At 43.4% G+C, this 23,228-nt stretch overlaps 1 protein-coding gene across 1 annotated transcript in view; it reads right to left on the bottom strand.

The window, feature by feature from the left end:
- PAH (phenylalanine hydroxylase) overlaps positions 1–22,772 on the bottom strand; it is a 39,548-nt gene extending 16,776 nt beyond the window's left edge. Inside the window, exons 1-4 of the mRNA XM_054387075.1 lie at positions 22,681–22,772; positions 19,861–19,987; positions 14,878–14,985; positions 5,203–5,386 (exon numbers count right to left, since the gene is read on the bottom strand). Coding sequence (XP_054243050.1) covers positions 5,203–5,386; positions 14,878–14,985; positions 19,861–19,987; positions 22,681–22,772 — 511 coding nt within the window. The remainder of the gene's footprint in view (positions 1–5,202; positions 5,387–14,877; positions 14,986–19,860; positions 19,988–22,680) is intronic.
- Between the last annotated feature and the right edge of the window lie 456 nt (positions 22,773–23,228).

Raw genomic sequence — 23,228 nt, 5'->3', positions numbered from 1 at the left:
CTCCCAGCAACTATTTAAAAGACCAAATCAAATTACCCCCTGGCTAAATCTATGCCCTATTTTGTTTGCAACATTCTCCTCCAGCCCGTTTGCCAGACTCGCTGTCTGCCTGCACAGCCATTAATGAATTGCTAGGGCAAGCTGTTGCAACACTGGGCCTCTGTGAAGGTCTGAGGAGAAAACGTGGGCTGATCAGTAATAAATATTGATTTGTCTCTAAGTGAAACAGCAGCATTTATAGGATCATGCTGGACACCCAAGTGGTGACCAAATTACCGTGGGGTCAAATGCTCAGCAGAATGCTAATAAGCCATTTATATAAGAGGCAGCAAAGCGGTGGCAGAGAGGACTTCTGCGAAACTCCTCCGTTTGGACTATTGTGGAGAGGGTCAAAGACAGGTCTATGCAATTTATAGCAGTTCAGGGTCCAGGTTTAGCCCTTTTTTAAACAGTCCCAAATGCTTTGGGCAGCCTCAGGGTTTGTCAAACAAGGCCCCTATAGAGCCCCAGCTCCCAGTCTGTCTCAGAAATGCAATAAATTGTCTGCATTTCCCTAATGCTGCAACAGAAAAATATTTAATTCTTTTTATTTGTGGGTTCCAAGTAGACTGCAGATACCCAGCCTGTTAACAAAAAGAGCCATAAAGAGAAGCACTGTGTTTTCACAACAAATCTTTCCATTTCTACATAGGGCTTTTGCCCCAGTGACGGCTACCCCACCTCATCTGAAGCTCTAAAATTACCTTTAGATTTAGAGATTTTTACTGGCCTGCTCTCAGCTAAAATTACACTGTTAATACAAATCTCATATTTGTATCTACTTGGGTCTGTCAAAGGGAAACCAAAGTTACATTTTGTATTTAATTGAGAAAAGATCATAAAAGTAGTTAAAATGCCTGAAAAATCTTCTGTCCCTTGCCCAGTAAAGCACATACACACATGGTTAACACTGAACAGAAGGGGCAGAATACAGAAATTTCCTCTGACTATCCGCAGAGCAGTGCCACAAGAATGGCACTCCATGATTCCTATGGGAAACTGAGCAAAATAGGTTTGTTTTTTTTTTCTCAAATCGTGAGGATGAGCAAAATGAATTCTTATCAAGGAATGCCTGAGAGCAGGGAAAGAATCAATCCCATGGAAGCATGAACAGCATTGAGGATAAAAATTTCCCAGCCTTTACCTGCCCACTGAGAAGAGTGTAACAATATTCCCATGAAGCATGTTGCTGATATTTTTCTCCCCGGAGATTTTTTGCCCACATTCTGTGTTTTAGGAACCACATTTGTGGATTGTGATCAGATTTGCCAAGAGGACACATCTGAAAGACAAGCTGACTTGAAAAGCATCACAAGGCCTGTTATTTGTTAATATAATCACTGATTAAGGACAGCAGCTTACCATACTTGCTACAACTCAGACTGCTCCATCACACTCTGCTCTTGTAGCTGCCTCAGCTCAGAATTTGCAGTTCATCCCCTAATGAGAACTGGTTTGAGCTTTCAAAATATGGCTCTTTGGAGATTTTGGTTCAAATGGACCCTCACTACTCATGAGAAAAGTTGAAATTGAAATAAGAATTTTTTAAAATTAAAAAAAAAAAAAAGAAAACAAGGGAAAAATGAGAGGAAAAAACCCAAGAAAGAAAGAAAAGGGAAAGGGCAAAAAGAAATATCAATCTTCCTCTCCTTCTTTGGCAGTAAGTTGTTCCCACTTTATACTATTTCTAATTTACTGAAACTAACAAACAAACACAAGGTATTCCTCATACAGAAGGAGATCAAGTTCTTTTCTGCAACACTGACGGGATAATCTAGATCAAAAAAACCCTTTGATCAGCAGAGTATCATGCAGTGAAATCCTAATCCTACAGCTGACCACAGGAGTTTTAATTTCTGTGAGGTCAGAATTTCATTCACAAGCCTTTCATGGCAGATATTTAGAGCTGTATCTCTATCTGACTCTGGCCTAAGCTTATACACAACTTCAATATTTATTAAAGTTTGCTATTAATTTAATAATAACTAGAAAAACAAAAGTAATGGCAAGCCCTGCTAGGCTCTGGAGCTTTCTTCTGGAAATAAAAAAGCCCCCCAAAAAGAACCTCTTTCATTTGATGTGATCATAAATCACCTAATCAATCTTTTGTCCCTTCATCTCATGAGTGAAGAGAACTGACTCCAAAGAGTATCTTGCCTTCTTTTTCATCTCCAAATGTAATGTCATGGGTAAGACACAAAGGAAATGGTAAAAGGATTACCAGCACTGATCTCAAGAAGGTATTAATGTCCTTTCATGTTGTTCCTAGGAAGGAAGAAGAAGATTCAGACCTAAACTATTTAAAGTCTGAAATCCTATTAAAATCACATCTGTTATCTGAAGAGGCATTTAAGTTTGTCTCAGACTGGATGCTGGGCAGCCACCACTGTACCCAGCAGCCTGAACTCTGGCAAATCTCTAAGAATTAGGAGCATGGATAGGTCACAAAATCTTTCCTTATTTTCCGCCAAGAGCAGAATTACCACTGACCTCCCTGGGATTTCTTACACTAAAGTGGGTGGTAGACCCTCCTTGGTTTCAATAGCAGGAGTGAGGGGCATTCACAAGCCCAAAAAGTGGAGAGAAGGATGGATGGTCTCCTTGTGGGACTTTTCTTCCTATTCTCTCATCTCAGCTCAGAGATACAAGTGTCCCACAAGGATGGAACTACATCAGCCAGCAACCAGAAAGTAAATCCAAGTGTTCAAATGGACATGCCAAACTCAGGGAGCACAGGAGGGCAGTCCTTCCCTCTACCCCATGAGTATGCCAACACTCCATACCAAGCCTTGCACAGGATTAATCATGTCTGCTGCATCTGCTCAACTAACCTGATATCCTTCTATGACAAGGTGACCAGCTTAGTAGATGAGGAGAAGGCTGTGCATGTTATTTATCTGGACTTTAGTAAGGCATTTGACATTGATTCCTACAGCATACTCCTGGAGAAACTGTCTGCTCATGGCTGAGGGAACTGGGATTGTTTGGCCTGGGAAAGAGGAGGCTGAGGGGAGAATTTGCTGCCCTCTACAAATACCTGAAAGGAGGTTGTAATGAGGTGGGCTCTGGGCCCTTTTCCCTGGTATCACATTACAGAATGAGAGGAAATGGCCTGAAATTGTGCTGGAGAGGTTTAGACTGGATATTAAGAAAAAAATTCTTTACTGAAAGAGTGTTCAGGCATTGGGATAGGCTTCCCAGGGAGGTGATAGAGTCACCGTCCCTGTAGGTGTTCAAAAAAGCATGTAGACTTGGCACTTCAGGATATGGTTTAATGGTCATGGTGGTGTTAGGTCAACAGTGTTGGACTCAATATAAGAGGTATTTTTCAACCAAAACAATTCTATGATTCTATGATAAACATTGTGCCAGAGTGATTTGTGAGTTCACAAATATATTTGACGAGGGGAAAGGCACTGTTGGTTTTTTATGCTGCCCTGGTTCCTATCTGAATAAGAGAATCTGAAAGGCAGATGGACTTCATGTGAAGTATCCTTCAAATAAACAGTACATAATCAACAAATGGTTTGACATATAGTAAATCAATTGCTCACCAGAGCAATAGAGTAGTTATAGCCCATAGTTATGTCTAGATGTCATCTAATCTGCTGGAGACACTCCAGAGAAGAGAAATATGCTTGTCCAAGAACCCATAAACCATGTGTCCCAAGAAGGGAAGTCTGAGGTTGTGCAGAATACTGTCATGAGAGAGCAAAGAGACTGATCTAAAGAGGACAAGTATCTTCTGTTGCCAGTGTCCAGTGCAGGCATGGGAAGAAGTCATCAGGTCTCAGTTCAACAAGTCAGACTGGTCAGGGCAGGGGAGCTCCACAGTGCAGAGTGTGGAGCCCAGAAATCTCCAGTGTGCAGGGAACGTGGTGGTTTAGCTGGTCCTGCCTTTTGCCAGGGAAAAGATCACATAATGTCTTGTAGGAGTTTATTCCCTGTCTCCTGATTTAAATTTTTACATCTATTTTTAGGTGCCCTATCACAACTGTAATCACCTGCCAGTGTTGGCTCTGTATGGACTGACTCTGAATGGACTCATCATACAAAGTCATGACTCATCATGGCAAAGTCTGACTGGGTTCACAGGGTCAGTGTATCACTTATAAGTTAAAACACAGCTTCTTTTCACCCAGGTTCTCTCTGGGAAAAGTGTTCAACATAGGGTGGTTCCCCAGATGGGATGCACAATGCGCAGGCATTGTAAACATCTCCAGGACACCCTTTCAGTAACCTCCCTGGGGACTCCAAGGAGTCATCCTTTCTTAGGAAGGCAAAACACAGTCTTCAATAGGTGGCAGTTTCCCACAAAAATGGCACTGTAGAGATTTGACTTTGTTGGGTACTGAGCAGACACAGATTTATTATGAGGATGAAGTGGAAGGGAGAAGTAGGCAAATCAAGGCCTGGATTCTCAGGGGTTTTGATCTTCCATCTGCAAGTCAAGCCCATGTATGCAGATTTTCCTGGAACTGTTTGCCTTCTAAAATTGTGATTGAATTTGTGTGGGTTTTTTGAATCAGGGCAATAAGTAACTAGACAGACATAGTGCAGCCCACACAGAGATCCTTGTTGTCTCTCTCAATCTAAGTTCTCAGAGGACATAAGAAAAGGCTAAAAATGTACCAGCCCTGCAGTGGCTTTCAGTGCTTAGTGGTCTAAAGGCTATGGAATGATAGTCTGAGATTCCAAGGAACATGTCAGTGAGCTTAATAAGCTTAACCTCTCTGTATTAAACACAGTCATATGCAGCCTACTTGCATCTCTCTTAGTCCTCTAAATTGCAGGTGTGTGTCAGGAACAAAAAGTTGCCACTCTGCATGACTTACCAAAACTTTTGTATATAAATACTTCCTATTTTAAAATAGGGAAGATGTTGTGAGCAGAAGATAGGTTTACCTGCAACAATCAACACCAACAATGACAACTTAACACCATAGTATCATTTCGCAAGAGACCTAGTCAGAATCATGGCAAAATATAGTTTACACTGAGAGAAAATATCCAAATGAAAAAGCTTACAACATAGGCAAAATCAGCAGAGAGAAGGAAATGCAGCCATACAGACCCAAGAGGAACTCCTTTGTAGCAGGAAAAAGAAGTCATTTTGGTATGTGACATAAATATACTTTGTCAGTGTTATTCTAGTATCCTTACCAGTGTCCTTCTTCTTTGTTCGTGAAAGCTCATGGACTGTTGCTCCAATATCAGTTCTCAAGGACTTGATGATCTTATCCAGTGCTGGGACACTCTTGCCTTCCAAGTTAATGAAGAATTCATACTCATCTTTGTTGAGACGGGAAGGTCGGGACTCAATGTGGGTCAGGTTTATACCTTTTTCCTGTAAGAAAGAGAGATTTTGGTCCCTCCATGTTTAGGGAAAGAAATATGACATAAAGGCTAGCTAAAATTTATGTGTTGGCCAACAAGTGATACTATACTATCCAAATAATTTGCAAGTAGAGACTTGCCTCTGGTGGCTGTTGGGCTGAGGACTTTCACAACTGGGAGAGAGAAAAAAAGAAATAATTAGGAGGATGCAGAATTTGCCATTGTGCAGAGTATCAAAAGAAAGACTATGCACTACATAAACCTTTGAAAAAGGTAGAATCAGGCTATGAGTGATAAACAGGCTATGTGTTGTAAATGGTGACTTGCAATGGAAGCTTGTCTGTGTAGACGAGAATATTTCCCCAGGATCAATACAAGAAGTAGGCATTTCACCTGTAGAGGACCCTCTCATGGGAAACTGAATGCCACATTTATGAGCATCTTGAAATGTGGTTGGAAAAGCAAAGCTGGGCACCCTGTGAGATAACCTTCTGCCAAGCCACTACACTGTCACCTGCAAAGCCACCTGCACAATTTCCAGGGCTGGGAGCAGGTGTTGGGCAGAAATCCAATGGGAAATGTGGATCTGCACCAAAAACATAGCCCAGCTTTGTGCAAATAAAAAACAGAATTGCAGAGCTGCTGAGATTGGATGGGGTCTCTGAAAATCATCTAGTCCAACAGTCTGCTCAGGCAGACTCCACTACAGCAGATTTCTCAGGACTGTGTCATCAAGTATCTCCGCAGATGGAGACTCCACAATCTCACCAGGCAACTGCTCCAGAGTGTGATAATGCTCACAGCAAAGAAGCCTTCTCTTTAGAAAGGAAATTCAAATTTTGTCTTACTAAATATCTTCGCTGACCAGCAGCAGTTCCTCCTATCTCTGCAGGCAACTGTAGGCTTGATGACTATGGCTGGTTGGTACCTAACCTCAGACATGCCATCATGTCAATGTGTAAAGCAACAAGGTACTAAAAGTCCTATTTTTTCCAGTCTCTTAAACATAAGTCCAGGAAAATCTACCTCAGTTTAACTGAACTGAAATGTTTTCCTGAGCATTGTAATTTGAGTATAAAATAGTGCTTGATGCTAACTTTGCCACCTGACCTTCTTGTTAAGATCCTGCTGGAGCCACAACTGCAAGCATGCTGAGGCCAGATCTGACCTTCTGTCCTTTTGGAGGAATAAGCAAATCCCTTAAGGAAATCTAAGCCTGAAGATCAACCACAGAAGAGTCAGAGGATCTGGCACACAAGTGTTCAGCAGCCCTGGAGAGGCTTTCATTTTGCTGCTTTCAGGCTTAAGAAGATGCCACACTACGTGGGGTAAAGTGATTGTCCCACCAGTGTTAGTGTCAAACCCCCTGCTGCAGTGGGGTCAGGATTTCATCCATGAAGGAACACTGCAAGGATCTACTTGTAACCTGCAGGGAAGAAAGAAGGATGTTTTTTTTTCTGTACCTCCCTCTAGTATGAGCTTCTCAAGCACTTTAAAGCTTTCTTTGCTCCCCTCAGTGCTTGCACAGCACAGGGTGGCATCTGGCTATCAGCGGCAAAGTCCTCATTCACTCCACCACAAAAGGCAGTTTATTACTTGGTAGGAAACAGCATGCATGTCATCCCTGTGTTTCCTGAGTGTCACACACTACAGATGAACTTAAATTGTTTGGCTAGATACCAATACAATAAGTTGAAAAGGTCAAAAGCGCATTTGCCAACTGCTGCTCTTGAGAGATGCTGTCTTCACAGGGCCATCTGTGGGAGAGAACAGACAACACTGTCCTGGGCCTTGAGGACTATTTGTTTTAGGCCTCCAAAGCCCCTTTTCACAAACAGACCACACATTGTAACTCCTACTTGGTGAAGAGCTGGGAGGTGGGGCAGCTCAGTGCTTAAAGTTCAGATGACTTGGGTCTGGAAAGCAGAGACCAGGCATGGGGCTGCAGGCCCCTTTGCTGTGATGGTGCTATGGAAAGCAATGCAGCAACATGGGGCTAGCACCCTGATCCAGGGCCTATTTGGCTGCTCTGCATAGCCAAAGATGGAGAATGGGTGTAAAGCCTCACAATGTCAAAGGCTTGGCTCAGGCACACTGAGGTGCTGCTTCACTTTCACCTTGCACTGATGTGTCAGGATATTGTATTCCGTCTCTCTATAGACTCATCGGGGAACAGAGGCTTTCTACATCTTGCAAAGATTGTGAAAACATGGACTCTGTCTGGCTGTTATCTTGCTTCACTCTTTCACCCACAGGTGTTCATCCCTGCCTCAGTATCCCCCTCCTGGAGACAGAAGAGATCACACAGGTACCTCAGCTATATATATATATTTTTTTTTGGCCAGGTGACTTTTCCATTTCACCAGCTCTCCAGCCTGGTTCAGCGAGCAGCTGCACAAACAGTGGTGCCCACAAAAGGGAATGATGCAAGGGTTGGGAATGAGGAGACAAGCTGTAGCACTGTCGGAAACCATGCTTGAGGCAGCAGGAGCATCAATGCCTCCCGAAGTATCATCACAACCTAAGAGAGTAGGAAAACAGAATACAGGGAGGAAGGAGATCAGGGAGAGAACCACCTCCTTTCTTACACCTGAGATAAGCAGAACAGCTTCCAGCAGAGTGAGAAACCGATTTGCTGTTTATCTGGGGGGTGCCTACAGCTCAGTCGTGTGCAGAGCCATCCCATTATTTGTGCTGAAGCTTCAGGACCTCAGACCAGAGAAGCTGAAGGGAGAACTCTTCTTGTGACTATTTCCAAAGAATCCAGCAGTACAAGTCCAACTCCCTGAACTGGTGCTTCTGGAGAAACATGCTGTCATAGCTGTGCCTTGCTACTAAGCCCTTGATTTCAAAATATATAGTGACTCTGACGTTACAGTGGCTTTACAAATCTGAATTTAATTCTAGTCCAACTACTCCATCTAGTGTTTAATCTTCATAGTTGCACATAATTCAAAACTTGTACCCTTGGGGTTGCCAAATCTAACAATTGCATCAGGTGTTTCTCACAGTAGTTGATGTTTTACTTAAAGCTTCAACTTCTAGAGACACATGGTTACCTGAGAAAAGTGAATAGGGACATTTTGTGTTTAGTTGTTTAGTTTAAGCATTTTTTTAATCTCTCTGTGTTTGATCTTGAAATGTGGACAATGTATGCCCTCAAAAGACAGATAATAGAAGTTCAGTATTTATTTTATGGACTTCATGATTTCTGAGTTATTTTTTATTGATGGAACCTATCTCCTAACTTAACTACTTTTGAAAGGTCTGGGGCTGTCACATGTTTGAAGTTGGATTCATATTTGAACTATTAAATTTGTTCTCTTGTGTTTTAGAGCTGATAGGAATCACATGGCCTGACACCAGTTGTACCTTTGCTGATTTCACCCCATCACTCACTGAAGCTGTAAAGAATTTGCAGCAGGTTGGTGCTTCCCTACTTCCCCTCAGGTTTATGACCAGCATGGAGGTTGAATCTCTCCTACATGGACACGTCCTATCATACAACCGTGTAGTGCTGAAGTGCTTCTATGCTGGTAGAGAAGAGGTAGCCATTCAGCTTGTATTTATTTCAAACCACTGCACTAGGCCATTTCTAATATACATTTTAGCAAGTATTAACAATTTTGCCTTGAGGGCTGAGGGTACAATTAAGTGTAACACCTAATGAAGACCACAGGAATATAGTATTGCCAGATCCCTTGAAGTTAGCAGAAGTCACTCAAAATTTCTTGGGTTTTTTTTTTTTTTCTTAAAACTTCTTTTCCTGGGAGTGAAAGGTCTCAGCTCCCGTTATTTGAATATTCAAATTAACTCTCTCTCTATAACTCCTCATCAGAGAAATATATCTCAAGACATCCTCAGAGCTCAAAAATCAAGTTAGGACTAAGTCTCTGTTGTGTAAATCATGATTGTTGAATGACAGGGGTTAGCAATACAGACAGTAATTTACAACAGAGGCAATGGCAGATAATCCCATGTGATCCCAAGGCATATATTTCCATGTGATCCCAAGGCATACAATCCCATGTGATCCCAGGGCATACAATCCCTGGAGATTGCCCATACTCTTCCCTGCTTTTAGCCCACAAAGCTGGATCTCAGCCTTGGCTCCCTCTCAGAGGCTGTGAAGCAGATCCAGTCCCTTCTGTGGGCTATTGCAGTTAGGCCAAATGGCAACTGCCCCACACTGGGGGTCAAACCAGCCTGGTGTTAACACTACACTGTCAGTCTTGCAGAGGTCACTGCCAAGATAATTTAGTCCCACCCTCAGAGAGTAATGGCATGACCACTGAACAAGAAAAGTTGTGTTTTCGTAGCTACATGAGGAAGTTTTCGGCAGGGATGGATACTTTATGGAAATCTCATGGGCTACTGCTTCCCATGACATTCAAATGTCTTTCCATTTACAGCCTGTATATGACTGCTAAAACTAAGTACAGCTGTGAAATCCATCTGCAGCTTGTTTTCATGACACTTGTCATTAAATAAATTTGGCTTCATCAGGAGACCAGACATTGTTACTAGATGAAGAACCATTGGCAGCACTACATTGCTGCTGATCAACATTCAGTGAGAACTTAAAGTAAATCTCCCAAACCAAGGACTTATTTAAACTTTCCTGATACCATAAAAAAAAAAACAAAGTTCTTTTAACTGTTGTGACAGGCTGGCTCAGGGCTTTCTGAAGGAAGACACATTCAGAAGTACAAGTAGGAAGTCAGTGCCTGATTTTCACAGGAGTTCAGGGAAGTTAAGAACTTAGAGTAATGCCTTCAGGCATGATTTCCCAAAGTGAAAGTAAAGGCAGCCATCTGGCTCAACTTTACTGTTCAGGGGTCTGCTTCTCAGAAGACTATTTACTAGAGTCTTCATGTGACAACCTCCCAGAGGCAAAGAGACCAGGAGTTGGCCCATGCCAACAAGCAGCTCCAATAGGCAGCCAGCCCTGGAACAGCCCCTGGTGTCCATCACTCAGCACTTCAGCTCCAAGTCTAAAGTTTGGTATGAGGCATTCAGCACAATCTAGCCACAAAACACATGGAGGAGGACAAACCAAAAAGCATATGTGGCACTACACAAGCACCTAGCAAGATGGCACTCCTATCTTCAAACTCACGTTGATTTACTAGATCAAAGAGACCTGTTCTCCTGGCCCTGGAAAAAGGAAGGCTCAGGCTGATGAGATGGATTTGGAGCAGTGAGTTCTGATGTAATAAAATGATTACAGCTATGTAAATGCACACTGTGGTGAAAACCTAAGCTCTTGGTAGAGGCATGCCTGGTGTGTTCACCTATCACGGTGGACACCTCCAACACACCCCCTGACCGAAGTGACTGCTCACCTCTCCTGATTCAGAAAGAATTCAAAACACTGCAAAGCCAAATACCTTCCTGAGGGCCAAAGAGATAACAGTCGCTCTGGACTTTCTGTTGAGTAACATAAACTCAGAAGCATAAAAAGAACACAGTCATCTTTCCTGGCTTTGAAAGCACAGGGTCTCATTTTGGGTAGCCTGTTACTCTCATCCAGTCCTCCTACAGAACAGTAACATACACTGGGAGCAGGAGTACTACTCAGTGCAAGTCACTTTGGGGATACTTTTGAGCTAGAGCCTTACCCACTGTAAGTAACACCAATGATGGCTGGACCTTGTGCTGAAGTCCTACTCTCTATTTGGGAAGGTCATATCTTTGAAGAGAAGATAGAAGGTTCATGTATGAGAATGAGTTGACACAACCCAATGTTTGCTACATACTACAGCTGATATGTCTTCTATTACTTCTAAATCAGTCAGGAAAAGAACTTCAAAGCAGATTAATTATTCAAAACTCATGTGGAAAACTTTCATTTAAAACTGAGCACAATCCTTTTTACATATAAAAATGTTTACTTCTGATGGGTTTTAATGATTAATTTAATTTTGGGAATGCCAGTCTTTGAGGAAAAAAACAATTTCTATCTTTATTTCTGAATGGGATTTGTGTGATTTTTAAAAAGTGATCTCAATTTCAATAGGCTTTTATCACTACAGAGAAAAATGAACATTCCCATCAAGTGACACATGAGTTAACCCAAATTGTTCTGCTTTGCTTTTCCAGTCTTTATAAGAAACTGGGAAGATTCTGTCCTTTTCTAATCCAGATTTATACTCCTTACCCTCTTGATATGTCCATTAAATCAAAACAGAGACATAATCCAACAAGGATTATTCTGTCTTCCTGATTTTAAGCAGGATATTTTACTTTTGTATGATTAGAGTTTTGGCTTCCTAACTACCATCTTCTGTAATAGCATGAACCAGATAAACAGCACATGGCTGCACCAAGCAATGCCCTAGTATAGAGCATGTCCTATTGAAATGAAGCTGGTGTAAAGACCACTGGCAGGTTTATCTGGACCCTACAGCCACTCTCCAACCTGCAATAAGAAAGGTGTATGCACACTAGGGCAGATGCAGATTATGAACAAATAGGATTTTCAAGTGCAAAATAATTTGGTTTCATAAGCGGAAAGTGATTCTTTACCACATCCCAATATACAGACAGGACAGATAGTGTGGAATAAAAGTGGGTTCACTTTTAACAATCTGCTTATTGCTGGGCATTGCTGAGTTGCTATTACATTACAGCACATAATCACAACATGAGTCTGATCCTTCAGACACTGCCTTTCCACAGGGAAGGTGAAGAAGGTACTGCAGGGACTGTATTTGATGAGCCAGCAGTCCTGGACCTCCTGTTATATAGGTGCAGGGCCAAGATGGAGGACAGTGCAGCTCCCTCTGGGCTTTGCTCGCCAGAGGGATCAAGCTATGGTAGGAGCTAATGCCTAGTCCAGTTTCACCACAGCAACAGAAACATGGACAGGATGTGAACCTGTGAGTGAGGAGGCATCCCAGGCAAGGACACAGAACAGCTTTCCCAGAGTAACAGAATTTTTTTTTTCCCCAGCTCTTAAATCAAGGAGAGGATGAACCTCCCCAGATCCACAGAAAGGGAGCTTGGCTACCGCTGGCACTGCAAGATTTCTTCTGTCTTTAGGTATCCCTTCAATTCCTTGTGTCTGAGTCTAGATTTTGCTTCCATACTGTCATCTCTGTTTTGAGAGAGGGTTTATTTTTAAGGCTTTCATATTTATAGTTCACTTTTCCCTCATCCTCCCCTCTTCATGTCCCAGAGTAGTTTTATAGTTTGGCTAGAGAAAAGGCGTAATCCTTGAAGTCAGTGCTGGAGGCAGTGTCCCTTAATCACTCCCAAGTGCAAACTGGGAGGAGGAGAGGGTTGAGCTGTGCAAGCACATTCCCACACAGGAGTGCCCAGAGAGATCCCAGCAGCCAGGGCAGCCCCCAGCCTCAGCAAGGGTCAGAGGTGCTCCAAACAGACCACACACAACCATCAAAACCAGTGGCCATGCAAAGTCTGGCCCTCCATGGGAGTTGGTGGCTGCAGTGCCACACCTCCTCTGGGGAACAGTCATATTTTGTTGCTTTTGTGTTCTCCTTTTTCCTACTTCATGTGGTTGTGTGAAGCAATAGCTAGAGCAGCCATCCCCTTGTGCTGCTCCTCTGAGACAAGCCCACTGTTTCCCCAGGCCAGCACCAATCCTGCAACAGAAACCTTGAGGATGAGGTCTCCCCATCCAGATGAGACCACTCATTCAGAGAGTCTGAACTATACCTAACCTGCATCTCACAGCTGACTTTATTTCTATTAAGCAGGGAAGTGGTACAAAAGGAAAAAAATCCTCTTAAGGTCTTCCTTGTCCCCACCCTTCACCTGTGTATCACCACCTTTCCTTTCTCTGCTGCAGTTGTCAATAAGCTCAAAGTCTGTGTCTCTGAGGCACCATGGTTATGGTCCAGGTGGAAAGAAGCTAAGGATATCTCAGCCATGCATGAGTTACACACTGCTGTCTGTGTATAGGGCAAGATCCTTTGCACCAAGTTAGGGCAGCTCAAGGGCTGTGCTGATTTGCCCATCCCAGCACTCATGAATTTATTAATGACATCCCTGAGGAGCTGAATCTGCAGGTAAGGCTTATACCATTAAATCCCTTTCTTCAAGCCACCCATCTGCCAACAGCATGCAAAACTGATACACAAGGAGCTATGCCAGGTCTCTTGTCAAGCCTTGGTGCTGGGGGAAGCTGCAAGTTTGTACTGAAAGAATTGGCTTTGTAACAATGGCAAAGCACCCAGCCACTACCAGCTTTAACAGAGACCTGAATCCTCTCAAGATTACTGGGGAAAACCACAATTCAGCCAGTTGAGCTTAGGTACCTGCTTTGTGGCAAGAGTCATCACATTCAAGAAATGCCTACTTCTCTCTTTCCTGTACTAGTCTCACTGCAGATCTTCCTTTAGAGCTGGCAGTAATTTGGTTAGTAGACAGGAATGCATGTAAAGAGTATCAACTGCCTCCTTAATTCACTTACAGACATGCATGGCATCGAGCTTTCTGCTGTCCTGTGTTACAGTGGTCACTTCACAGACTTAGACTAGCTCTGCTGTCATCAGTAGGAATTTCCCTTCATCTTAACCAATCAAACATGTCCTATAATTCATCACTATTTTTCGTCTGTATTCATGCCACACAAACTTTCCGTTTCCATGTCAATTCACACTACAGATGGAAAGTATGCATGCCACAGTTTTTACAATGTTCTAGAAAAAGAGCTGCTTCCAGAAACAACTAATGATGCTTTGGGGGGAAAAGGAAAAGGAAAAAAAATTCACAAAACCAACACTGTATTTGCTTGGGAGCACAGAGTACACAGCTGCATGTGTTGTAACATAACCACCCTGAATTGAAAAGATTTTGTGCTTTTTAAACAGCATCCATGACATCTGGGAAATATTTCTGCAAGAATAAATAGGCACATAATGTTCTGAAAGGTAAAAGGCTGCTTGTTTCCCCAAAAGCTTTCCAAGTTGCAGAGTATCCTTGGTGTAAACATAGTGCAGTCTTTTTGATGCTGTTTTGTAAGTACCCTCGGCCCACTGAGTAGAAGCCCCACTGGTGGGAGACTGTTGGCCTATCTATATCAACTTTACTGAGGTGGACAAGGGCTAGGAGGGTGGTGGCTGGCTCCAGTAGAAATACTTCATGCAACATATGCACCATGAATCATATGGCTCACATGCAGGTTAAGTTTGCCTTTATATACATATAAATACACATACTCAGATGTCAGTCTCAAGTTATGGCCCAGTTCTATTCTACCTCTTACTCATGCAGTTACAATGGATATTTCCTTCTTAAATGGAGAAAATACAGTAAAGGTTTTAATTTAAAAGCTTGAAATAAAATTTTAACTTTAAAAGACTACTTCTGCTCCAAGTTTTTAAGTTATTTTAGCCCCAGAAAAGAAATGCATGCAGCTTTCCACCATCATGGCAATCAAATGTAGTCACAAATATGACTGCAAATGCCCTGAGCAGATGTTGCCACAGTGTAAAAGCATAAAGACTGGTCGGGTCTCCTGAAGGGACTCTTTACCTCAAATGTACGCAGCACTTTAGCCAATGCTCCAACTTCTTCTTTCAGAGAAAAAATCAAAGAAATCACACCATTTTTATTTGAGGACTCTTCAATATACCTAGATTCCTGAAAGAAAAGAAAACAAAGAGGTTTACATTCATTTTAGGGGTCAGGTTTGCGTTGCTCTATTTCCCTTTTGCACACCATCAGCAATGTAAAGGGGGTCTGAAGTTACTTGAAGTAGGAATCAAGGCAACTGTTGCTGCTAGAAGTCAAGCAGCTCTGGGACTTCACTGGTTTGTCATGTTAAAAGCACAAATCCTTTCTCTCATACTGGGCCTCAAGTGGGAGCAAGGTAGTAAAAAAGGACATGAAAATAGACTGGTATCTCTACCTTGCTTCATGTCTCAAGTGTGTCAAGCTCAGGGATGACCACAAGCACTACTGAACTCTGGTTTCAGAGCATCAGTGCTAAGACCCTTCCTCAGGCTTTCTTTTCATTAATATTCTGGATTAAGCACTGCAATGTAGATGACCTTTCTGCAAAGACAGAGAGATGCAGGCCATGATCTATGTTTCCCTTCAGTTTTGTTTGCAGCTTCCAGGTAGCTTCTCCAGCACCCAGTAGAAGTGGTATGCACAAGAGGGATGTGGAAAGTGGTTTAGAAATAAAATAACAAGAAGGGGGGGAAAAAAAGAAAGAAAAAAAAGGGGGGGGCAGGGAGCGGTGTGGAATGTTGGCGCAAATGTTCAGGTCTTCCTTAAATCCCAGTGAGTCAAGACTTAGCTAGTACAAGAAGTGTTTTCATTTATATTTGTTCCCTTTCTTTTACTGATTTTCTGCTCTGCAAATTCCAAAATGCAATTTCTGGTATTCCCAAGCAAGGAAAATGTTTTTAATTATTTTCATAGTTCTTCTTACCAGAATGTCTTAGCATGTCTAAGTGCATGTGTTTCTTTTCACAAAACTCCTAAGTATGGAAGAATTATTTCACCACTTCGGAAACAGGAAACTGAGTCCTGAAGTGTGGTCAGATTTTCAAAATTATTTGGGTACCTGACATGGCAGATAAGTAACTGCTGAGACTTCCAGAATCACTTCGTTTTCTGATGTCAGAGTAACTTTGGTGTACAATCATCACAAACCTTTGGAAGTCACATTAACACCTTACTTACTGGGAGTTTTTAAACATCTTGGGAAATTACACCTGGCTGGTATTTCAAAGATCACACCAGATATCTGCAACACAGATGGGTACTGATGCAACAAATCCTAGGCTAAAACTTGACTCAAGGTATCCATTCAATTTTTATTTATGAAGATCTGTATTTTCAGTTAGAGTCTGTCCTCACTATATCTATTGCTTAATTTAACATATAAATCAAGGTATGAAGAGTCTCAGGTCTCAAATATTGTCCTTAGAGATAACAGTCTTAGAAACATCAAGCTGCCCTGAAGCCATATAGTTCTTTGTGGGACTACATTTTCTGAAGCAAGATTCTAAGGAATTGCCTTCTTTTGTAAAGTAAATACTTGCTGATTCTTCAGACTGTCTCTGAAAGTGATGCTAAGATGAGAATTCACTGCCAGAGACTGGCAACAGATACTTCTATCTGGCTTTATTTCCAAAAGTTATTCCAAAATATTGCAAAAATTACCCAGATATTTTTCATCTTTATGGGGAAGAGGAAGTACTCTGCCTCTAGTGTTGTAGAAATGCTGGGTTTATGCACTAGAGGGAAGACTTCCACCTGTTCTGTTAACACTTCCTGCAGCACCTCTGTGTCTCCTGGTTCTTTGCATAGTCAGGAAGGTGACCCAGCTCTTACAAGTGGGGAGCAAGAGCAAAAGCAATCAGGAGTGATGTGGCAGATGGCTAATGAAACCCATTTATATCTCAAGCAACCACAAGGGAAAACGGTGACAGAAGTCTGTCAAAAGGCAACCCAAACATTGGTAGTTCAGAAATTTTATGATAGTATAACCAAAACTATCATCTAAAATATTGTCTATGCACTGCTTTGCCTTTCACCACAGAAAAAAACCATGTTTTGAACAGGTCATGCCAAGTCATGCCATGAGGACCAACTTATATGGCAGGTTGACTCTGCAGGAGATACGATGCAAGGTTCAAATTCTGCAGGGTAAATCTCTTTCTACCATATTACCCAAAATTCACAGATTCACAGATTGCCTCAGGTGGGAAGGGTCCCTAAAAGGCCATCTCATCCAACCCCCCTGCATTGAGTAGGGACATCTCCAACCAGATAAGGCTGCCTAGAGTCACATCAAGTCTGATCTTGAATGTCTCGAGAGATGGGGCCTCAGCCACATCCCTGGGCAACCTGCTCCAGTATTTTACCACTCTCATTGTAAAGAGCTTCCTCCTTATGTCTAATCTAAATCTACCCTGCTTCAGTTTAAAACCATTGCCCCTTGAACTATCAATGCAAGCCCTTCTAAACAGTCCTTCCCCAGCCTTTCTGTAGGTCTTCAGATATTGTAATGTAGTTATAAGGTCTCCCCAGAACCTTCTCTTCTCCAGGCTGAACAGCCCAAATTCTCTCAGCCTGTCTTCACAGGTGAGGTGCTCCAGCTCTCCTTTATGGCCCTTCTCTGGACCTGCTCCAAAAAGTCTGTGTCTCTCTTGTGTTGAGGGTCCCATATCTAGACATAGTACTCCAGGTGAGGTCTCAGCAGCACAGAGTAAAGTGGCAGAATCACCTCTCTCAATCTGCTGGCCACACTTTACGCAGCCCAGGACGTAACTGGCCATCTGGGCTGCAAGGGCACATTGCTGGCTCATGTCCAGCTTCTCATCCACCAATACCCCCATGTCCTTTCCTGTGGGGCTGTTCTCAATTTCATCATCCCCCAGCCTGTGTTGCCATCAAGGATTGCCCTGAGCTGGGTGTGAGACCTTGCACTTTGCCTTTTTGACCCTCATGAGATTCTTCTCAGCCCACTGCTCCACCCTGTCCAGGTCCCTCTGGATGGCATCCTGTCCTTCAGTCTTATCAACCTCACCATTCAGCAGTTAATGTCTTAAAAACCTTCTTTCCAACCCAGATAGATTTTTATTGGTCACTAGACTTGCATTAAGATCAGCCACTTTCAACCTGTCCCTAATCATTTTCCTACCCTTGTAGACTAATTTATGTTGGTGCTTAAAAACAAGGTACATCGCAGTAGGGAGTAGGGACTTGTCCTGCAAATAGAGTGATAGTGGCTTAGCTTCTTGCACATCTGCATGTGCAGATGCTAGTTCATGCCTGAGTCTGGCTGTGGTGATGATAGCCTTCATTGCAAGGGAAGAGTAAAATGATTGCTTCTGTGGTATTGAGTTGTTGTCAATATATATGGAGGCAATACACATCAACACACCCTTGGGACAATGTGCATCAACACACACAGAGGCACTCAGATTTATTGCTGAGCTTTGTGTGGTACTTATGCATAGTTTTAACTGTTGATCACAGTTTATCCATTCTCAATTCTAATTCTTTTTTTGTTTCTTTGTTTTTCAACATACAGAGAGGAATTGCAGCTTTGGGGTAGTGCTATCATTCCGTAGCTACAGAAATAATGATTAAGAGTCGAACAAAGTATTTCATTGTCTTTGAAATATTGCATATATGACATGTACATGTGATTTATAAATGTAGTGAGGAATAAATTAAGCTCTCATTTTCTTTTTTATTTTTTTTCCAGGAAGTAAAGAATCAGTTGAGGAATATGAACATTCAACTCTGGACCTAGTACAATCTCAAAGACAGGTGACATGTAGATGCAAGAATGGGCTTACCTGAGAGCCATGCAAACCTACCTTTACAGTTAACCACACATGGATTGATACTGCCTTTCTGACACACATGGCAGTATTGGAAGTAAAAAACATAGACCTGTCAGCCTTCTAATCCATTTCTAATCTGGTTAGACAAATTCAGAGTGAATTCCAATAATGTTAAAGGCAGAGAAAGTTTTGCTTGCAGTTTCTGTGAGAGAAAACTTTCACCTCTTTGTTGTAAATTCCAGAGTTAACAGATATTCAAATTAGTAGGGAAAACAACAACAAAAAGAGAGAAAAATATTTCAAAGGAGATAAGATACCTAAGTTACTTATGAAAATGGAACTAGTTTCCAAGTCAAATTTATTAAGGTATTTAGATGCTCAGCTCCCCTAGATGTCATTGGGACCAAGCAATTATACAACTTTGAAAAGCAGCATAGTGAGACCCTAGAAAATAATTGTGGGAGTTCAGCCTCAGTACACAAAGCAGTAGGAAACCAGGGTTCCTTGGCTGCTTTGCTCCTTAAAAGACTTGTAGAAACTGAAGCCCCTGAAGCCCTTTTTTTGCACACTTTCATCAGCTTGTCTCTGGCTTCAGCAGAATTCCATTGGACACATACATGCAGAAGTTGCTCCTAATAATTAACCAGGCTAGCCTCACATTGTCACTTGACCCTGCAGCGACTGTAGTACCTAAAAGGGCACCATCAAAGGGCATGGGCTTCAGGACTGTCCTGTATTTCCCAAAATAAAGGGTTCAAAATAAATCAGTAAAAATTAAAGAAGGGGACGTCAGAGTCCCAAATTTGAACATGTAGCTCCACTGCAAAAGCATATAACTTCAGCTGCTCTCCTTTAAAGAAGAGGACAGTTTTCTTTCATCACGTAGGTCTAAGACCTCTAATCACCTGCTGGTCTTATCGGCTTCTTCTCTTTCCCACAAATGCAAGTATACTGTTGCAGTGCTAATTTTCATTCTCGCTGCACTTTTGTGAGCATAATTAACAACAGACAAGTATGCCAGCTGCCAAAAGGGAGAAAGGTGGCAACCAGGCACTGCAAGGCTTCAAGACAGGCATGCTGTCTTCTCCCATCTTGGGTCACATTACTCTCAGAGAGAAGGGGACAATGCTTGCAAGCATAGGGGGGCAGCAGGGAGACAGTCACAATCTATCTTGCATAAACCACCCACACAGACCCCATCGCTTACCTGGAAAGGGTCGCCATTCATTTTGCTGTGCTCTGAGTCAATGTTGCAGAGGCAGCAATGCCCACACGGGAAGGTCCCTTTGCCACTGTGAGTGAAGCCTTCTGACCTTACTACAGTAGCCAGAGCTCTGCGTAAAGGTATTTAAAGTGGAGCAAGCAAGGCAAAGCCATCCCCTTTCTCCACCTCCCTTCCCCAGCTCCCTCTCCTGGATACTGTGCCAAAGAGGCGTTCTCCTTACACACCCCTACCCACCCACCCCTGGCACATGGACAAGCCACTCCATGCAGGCTGGTCCCTGTGAGTCCCACCCCGGTGCCTAGCAGCTCCCCAGCATATTGTTTCTATTGGTGCCCAACATGGACAAGCAGTATGCTTTGAATTAACAGCATTCCTCCTCCTGAGCAACATCAGACACTGTTTTCATTTTTGCAGTTCAGCCCCTCCCATCCCCTGTCCATCCCATCACTGTGTGCCATGTTCAGCCTCAGGTGGGTTTCCCATCAGGGCTCACTCCACATGACCAGAGATCAGATGTAATCCAGGATCGGCTCTTTGGGTGCCAGGCATGGGGCCAGTGAGGACTGTAGAACAGCACAGCAGCTAGGGCATTTGCCCTTTAGTAGGGCCTTTTGGGCTTCATCCAAGAGGTCAGAGAGCAGGAGACACCACTGCACACACCAGACATTGGAGAGAGACATCTGATGCAAAGAAATCATGAGACAGGAGTTAGCTGCATTAACCTCACTGAGATGGGAGTTTGGACATGGAGAAAGGGAAGAAGGTAAAGGGAAAAAAAGGAGCAGGGAAGAGCAGACCTTATGCAGAGGGCAGGAGGATGCAGAAGAACTGCAGAAGGTGCATGTATAGTACTGTAAGCCATGGAGACCTGCAAGAGGAATGGCATGGGGGTATAAATGATTTCAGCAAAGGTTGGTAAGGGATTGGTATAAAAGAGCCCAGATACAGTTTAGATAGAGTCACCAAAGAGTTAAAGGAATAATGGGAAGCTGCAGCCCAATACCAGAGGGCAGGTGAAAAATAAAAGCCAAACAACTGGTCAAGTACCTATCTAGGTCTTTGGAAAGATAAAGTCTGTATTGAGACAAACTACAACTTGGGTAATCTTGCTGCAGTTTTGTGATGAAGGTAAATTCTGTGGAACAGAGAAACTATATATTTACAGTTATTTTAGCCTTGAAAGCAGCTCTACTGCATGCACCAGTGCAAACTCAGAATGGAAAATACCAACCAAAACTTACTGTGAATTAGTGGTGCTTACAATATCCAATAGCTGCTAAATCCAGTCCGCCTTGTAACAGGAGAACTGAGCAAAGCCACTTTCGGGGAGCTCAGTCTGAGTCTATGTTGAATCCCATGACTGTGGAGTCAGAATCCAGTCCACAGAAATTATTGACAATATAATGTTCATCTCAAGTAACTCAGTACTTTGGATGTGAATATATACCTTTTTCAGCAGAACTGCTTGTCTCTGCATCCTGTGGCTGCAGACATGAGTCAAAAGTTACTTTCTGAAGTGAAAAACAAGCCTGTGATACGGGCTAGCAGGTCAAAGTTGGCAGCTAGATGCAATGCACTTATTACATACCAGACCCTGTTGACACCATGGCAGCAGGTTGGGGCACAGAGAGATAGCAAAGTAGGAGAAAGGGAAGTTAACCTTGCTAATAGCCAGCAGTATAAAAACTATTATTTTTTAATTGCTCAGCCAGTAAGTTCACTATGGGAGACAATATTTTATGCCCTGTGTTTGTGCGGCAACTATCCATGCTAGAGACACAGAAGGTCACTTTGAAAAAAAAACAAACAAACAAACAAACAAAAAAAAAAAAAAAAAAAAAAACAGATGGCATCTCCAGCAACTTGTCTGATTTACTTCCCTCTACACACCATGCCTCACTACTTGGTATATTTTTCTGCTAGATACTTATTGATGTCCCACATCACCTCCACTTAAAATACCTATTTGCCTTCAGAAACACACGCTTTCTTGGGGTGCACACACATACGCACCACAGGCATCCATCCCTGGCTGTGCTGCTTAGCCATGACTAAGAGGGCTCTTTGCACTGAAAGTTGGCAGGTTCCCCTGGCCAGCACGATGTAAGTTCAAAGGGCCATGGACTTTGGCTGCTCTTCAGACTGCTCTTTCCTGCCTCTGTGTTTAGCCAGTGTTTGCAGAACAGCAGCTTCCCTGGAGCTGTGTGTTTTCTGTTTTGGACAGAAATGTCTCTTCCTATGCATGGAACTGTCCTTGACTTGCAAGGATATCCCTGCCCACCCTGCTGCTTCAAGATGTCCAAGTCAATATGAGGGAGCAGTGATAAATGGGGGGAAGGGATTTTCTAGGAAACTCAGAAGCTCCCTAGAAATTCCCAAATGAGGATTCAGTGAGTATCTCAGGGGGTGTGTATGGCAATAAAACGTGTAGACATGGCACTTCAGGACTTGCTTTAATGGTCATGGTGGTGTTAAGTCGATGTTTGGACTCAATCTTAGAGATCGTTTTGAGCCGAAACAATTCTATGATTCTATGGTACTGTGTATGCATTTACCGGAGTTGCCTGATGCTGCAGCTCCCCCCTGGGTGCCAGCCAAGCTGCACTTCCTCGCACTCCGCTCTACATAGAATCATAGAATCACTTAGGTTAGAAAAGACCTTCAAGATCATAAAATTCAACCATTAACCCCACTCTATCAAGTCCACAACTAAGCCATATCCCTAGGCACCACATCTACATGGCTTCATGATCTTGAAGGTCTTTACCAACCTGGTTAATTCTGTGATTCTGTTCTCCACACCCTTCACCAGCTTTGCCGCTCTTTGCGATTGCGAAACCGCCCAGCCACATCCCGCCGCCTTGCAGAGCCGTGGTTGCTAAAACCAGGGGCATCCCCCTGCTAAATGCGTTTTGCCTGCACCCCATTCCCTGCCCAGAGGATTTCCGGCTTCCTTCTCCCCTCAGCGTGGTGTGGCCGGGAGGTGGCACTGTGTCCTCACAGCAGCGCTCGCTAAGTCCGGCAGCGGCTGGGGGACACCCGCCTGTCCCCACCGCCTACCCCCGGGGAGGGTCAGCCTCCCAGGTTGAAGCAGGCATCACCCTGCCTCACCCAAACTTCCCCTCACACCCTTTGCTGCCCCGGGGAGCAAACTGTAGCTCTCGAAAAAGTGGCAGGGGAAGAGGGGCAGCCCGGTGTCGTGTCATTGATCTCCCGGGGCTATGATGGACGCGGGACGCGTGGCTGCACAATGGGGCCACCCGGCGGGGCCGGGGGGCAAAGGGCCCCGCTCCGCGGGCGCGGAGAGCCGAGGGCTCCGCGCACCCGGCGCTGGCGGGCGGCAGCGCCCG

Source organism: Indicator indicator, chromosome 14 (genome assembly GCF_027791375.1).
Source record: "Indicator indicator isolate 239-I01 chromosome 14, UM_Iind_1.1, whole genome shotgun sequence".
NCBI classification, from domain to species: Eukaryota; Metazoa; Chordata; class Aves; order Piciformes; family Indicatoridae; genus Indicator; species Indicator indicator.
The sequence above is the reverse complement of the archived record's forward strand: the minus strand, read 5'-3'. Positions and strand labels throughout refer to the sequence as shown.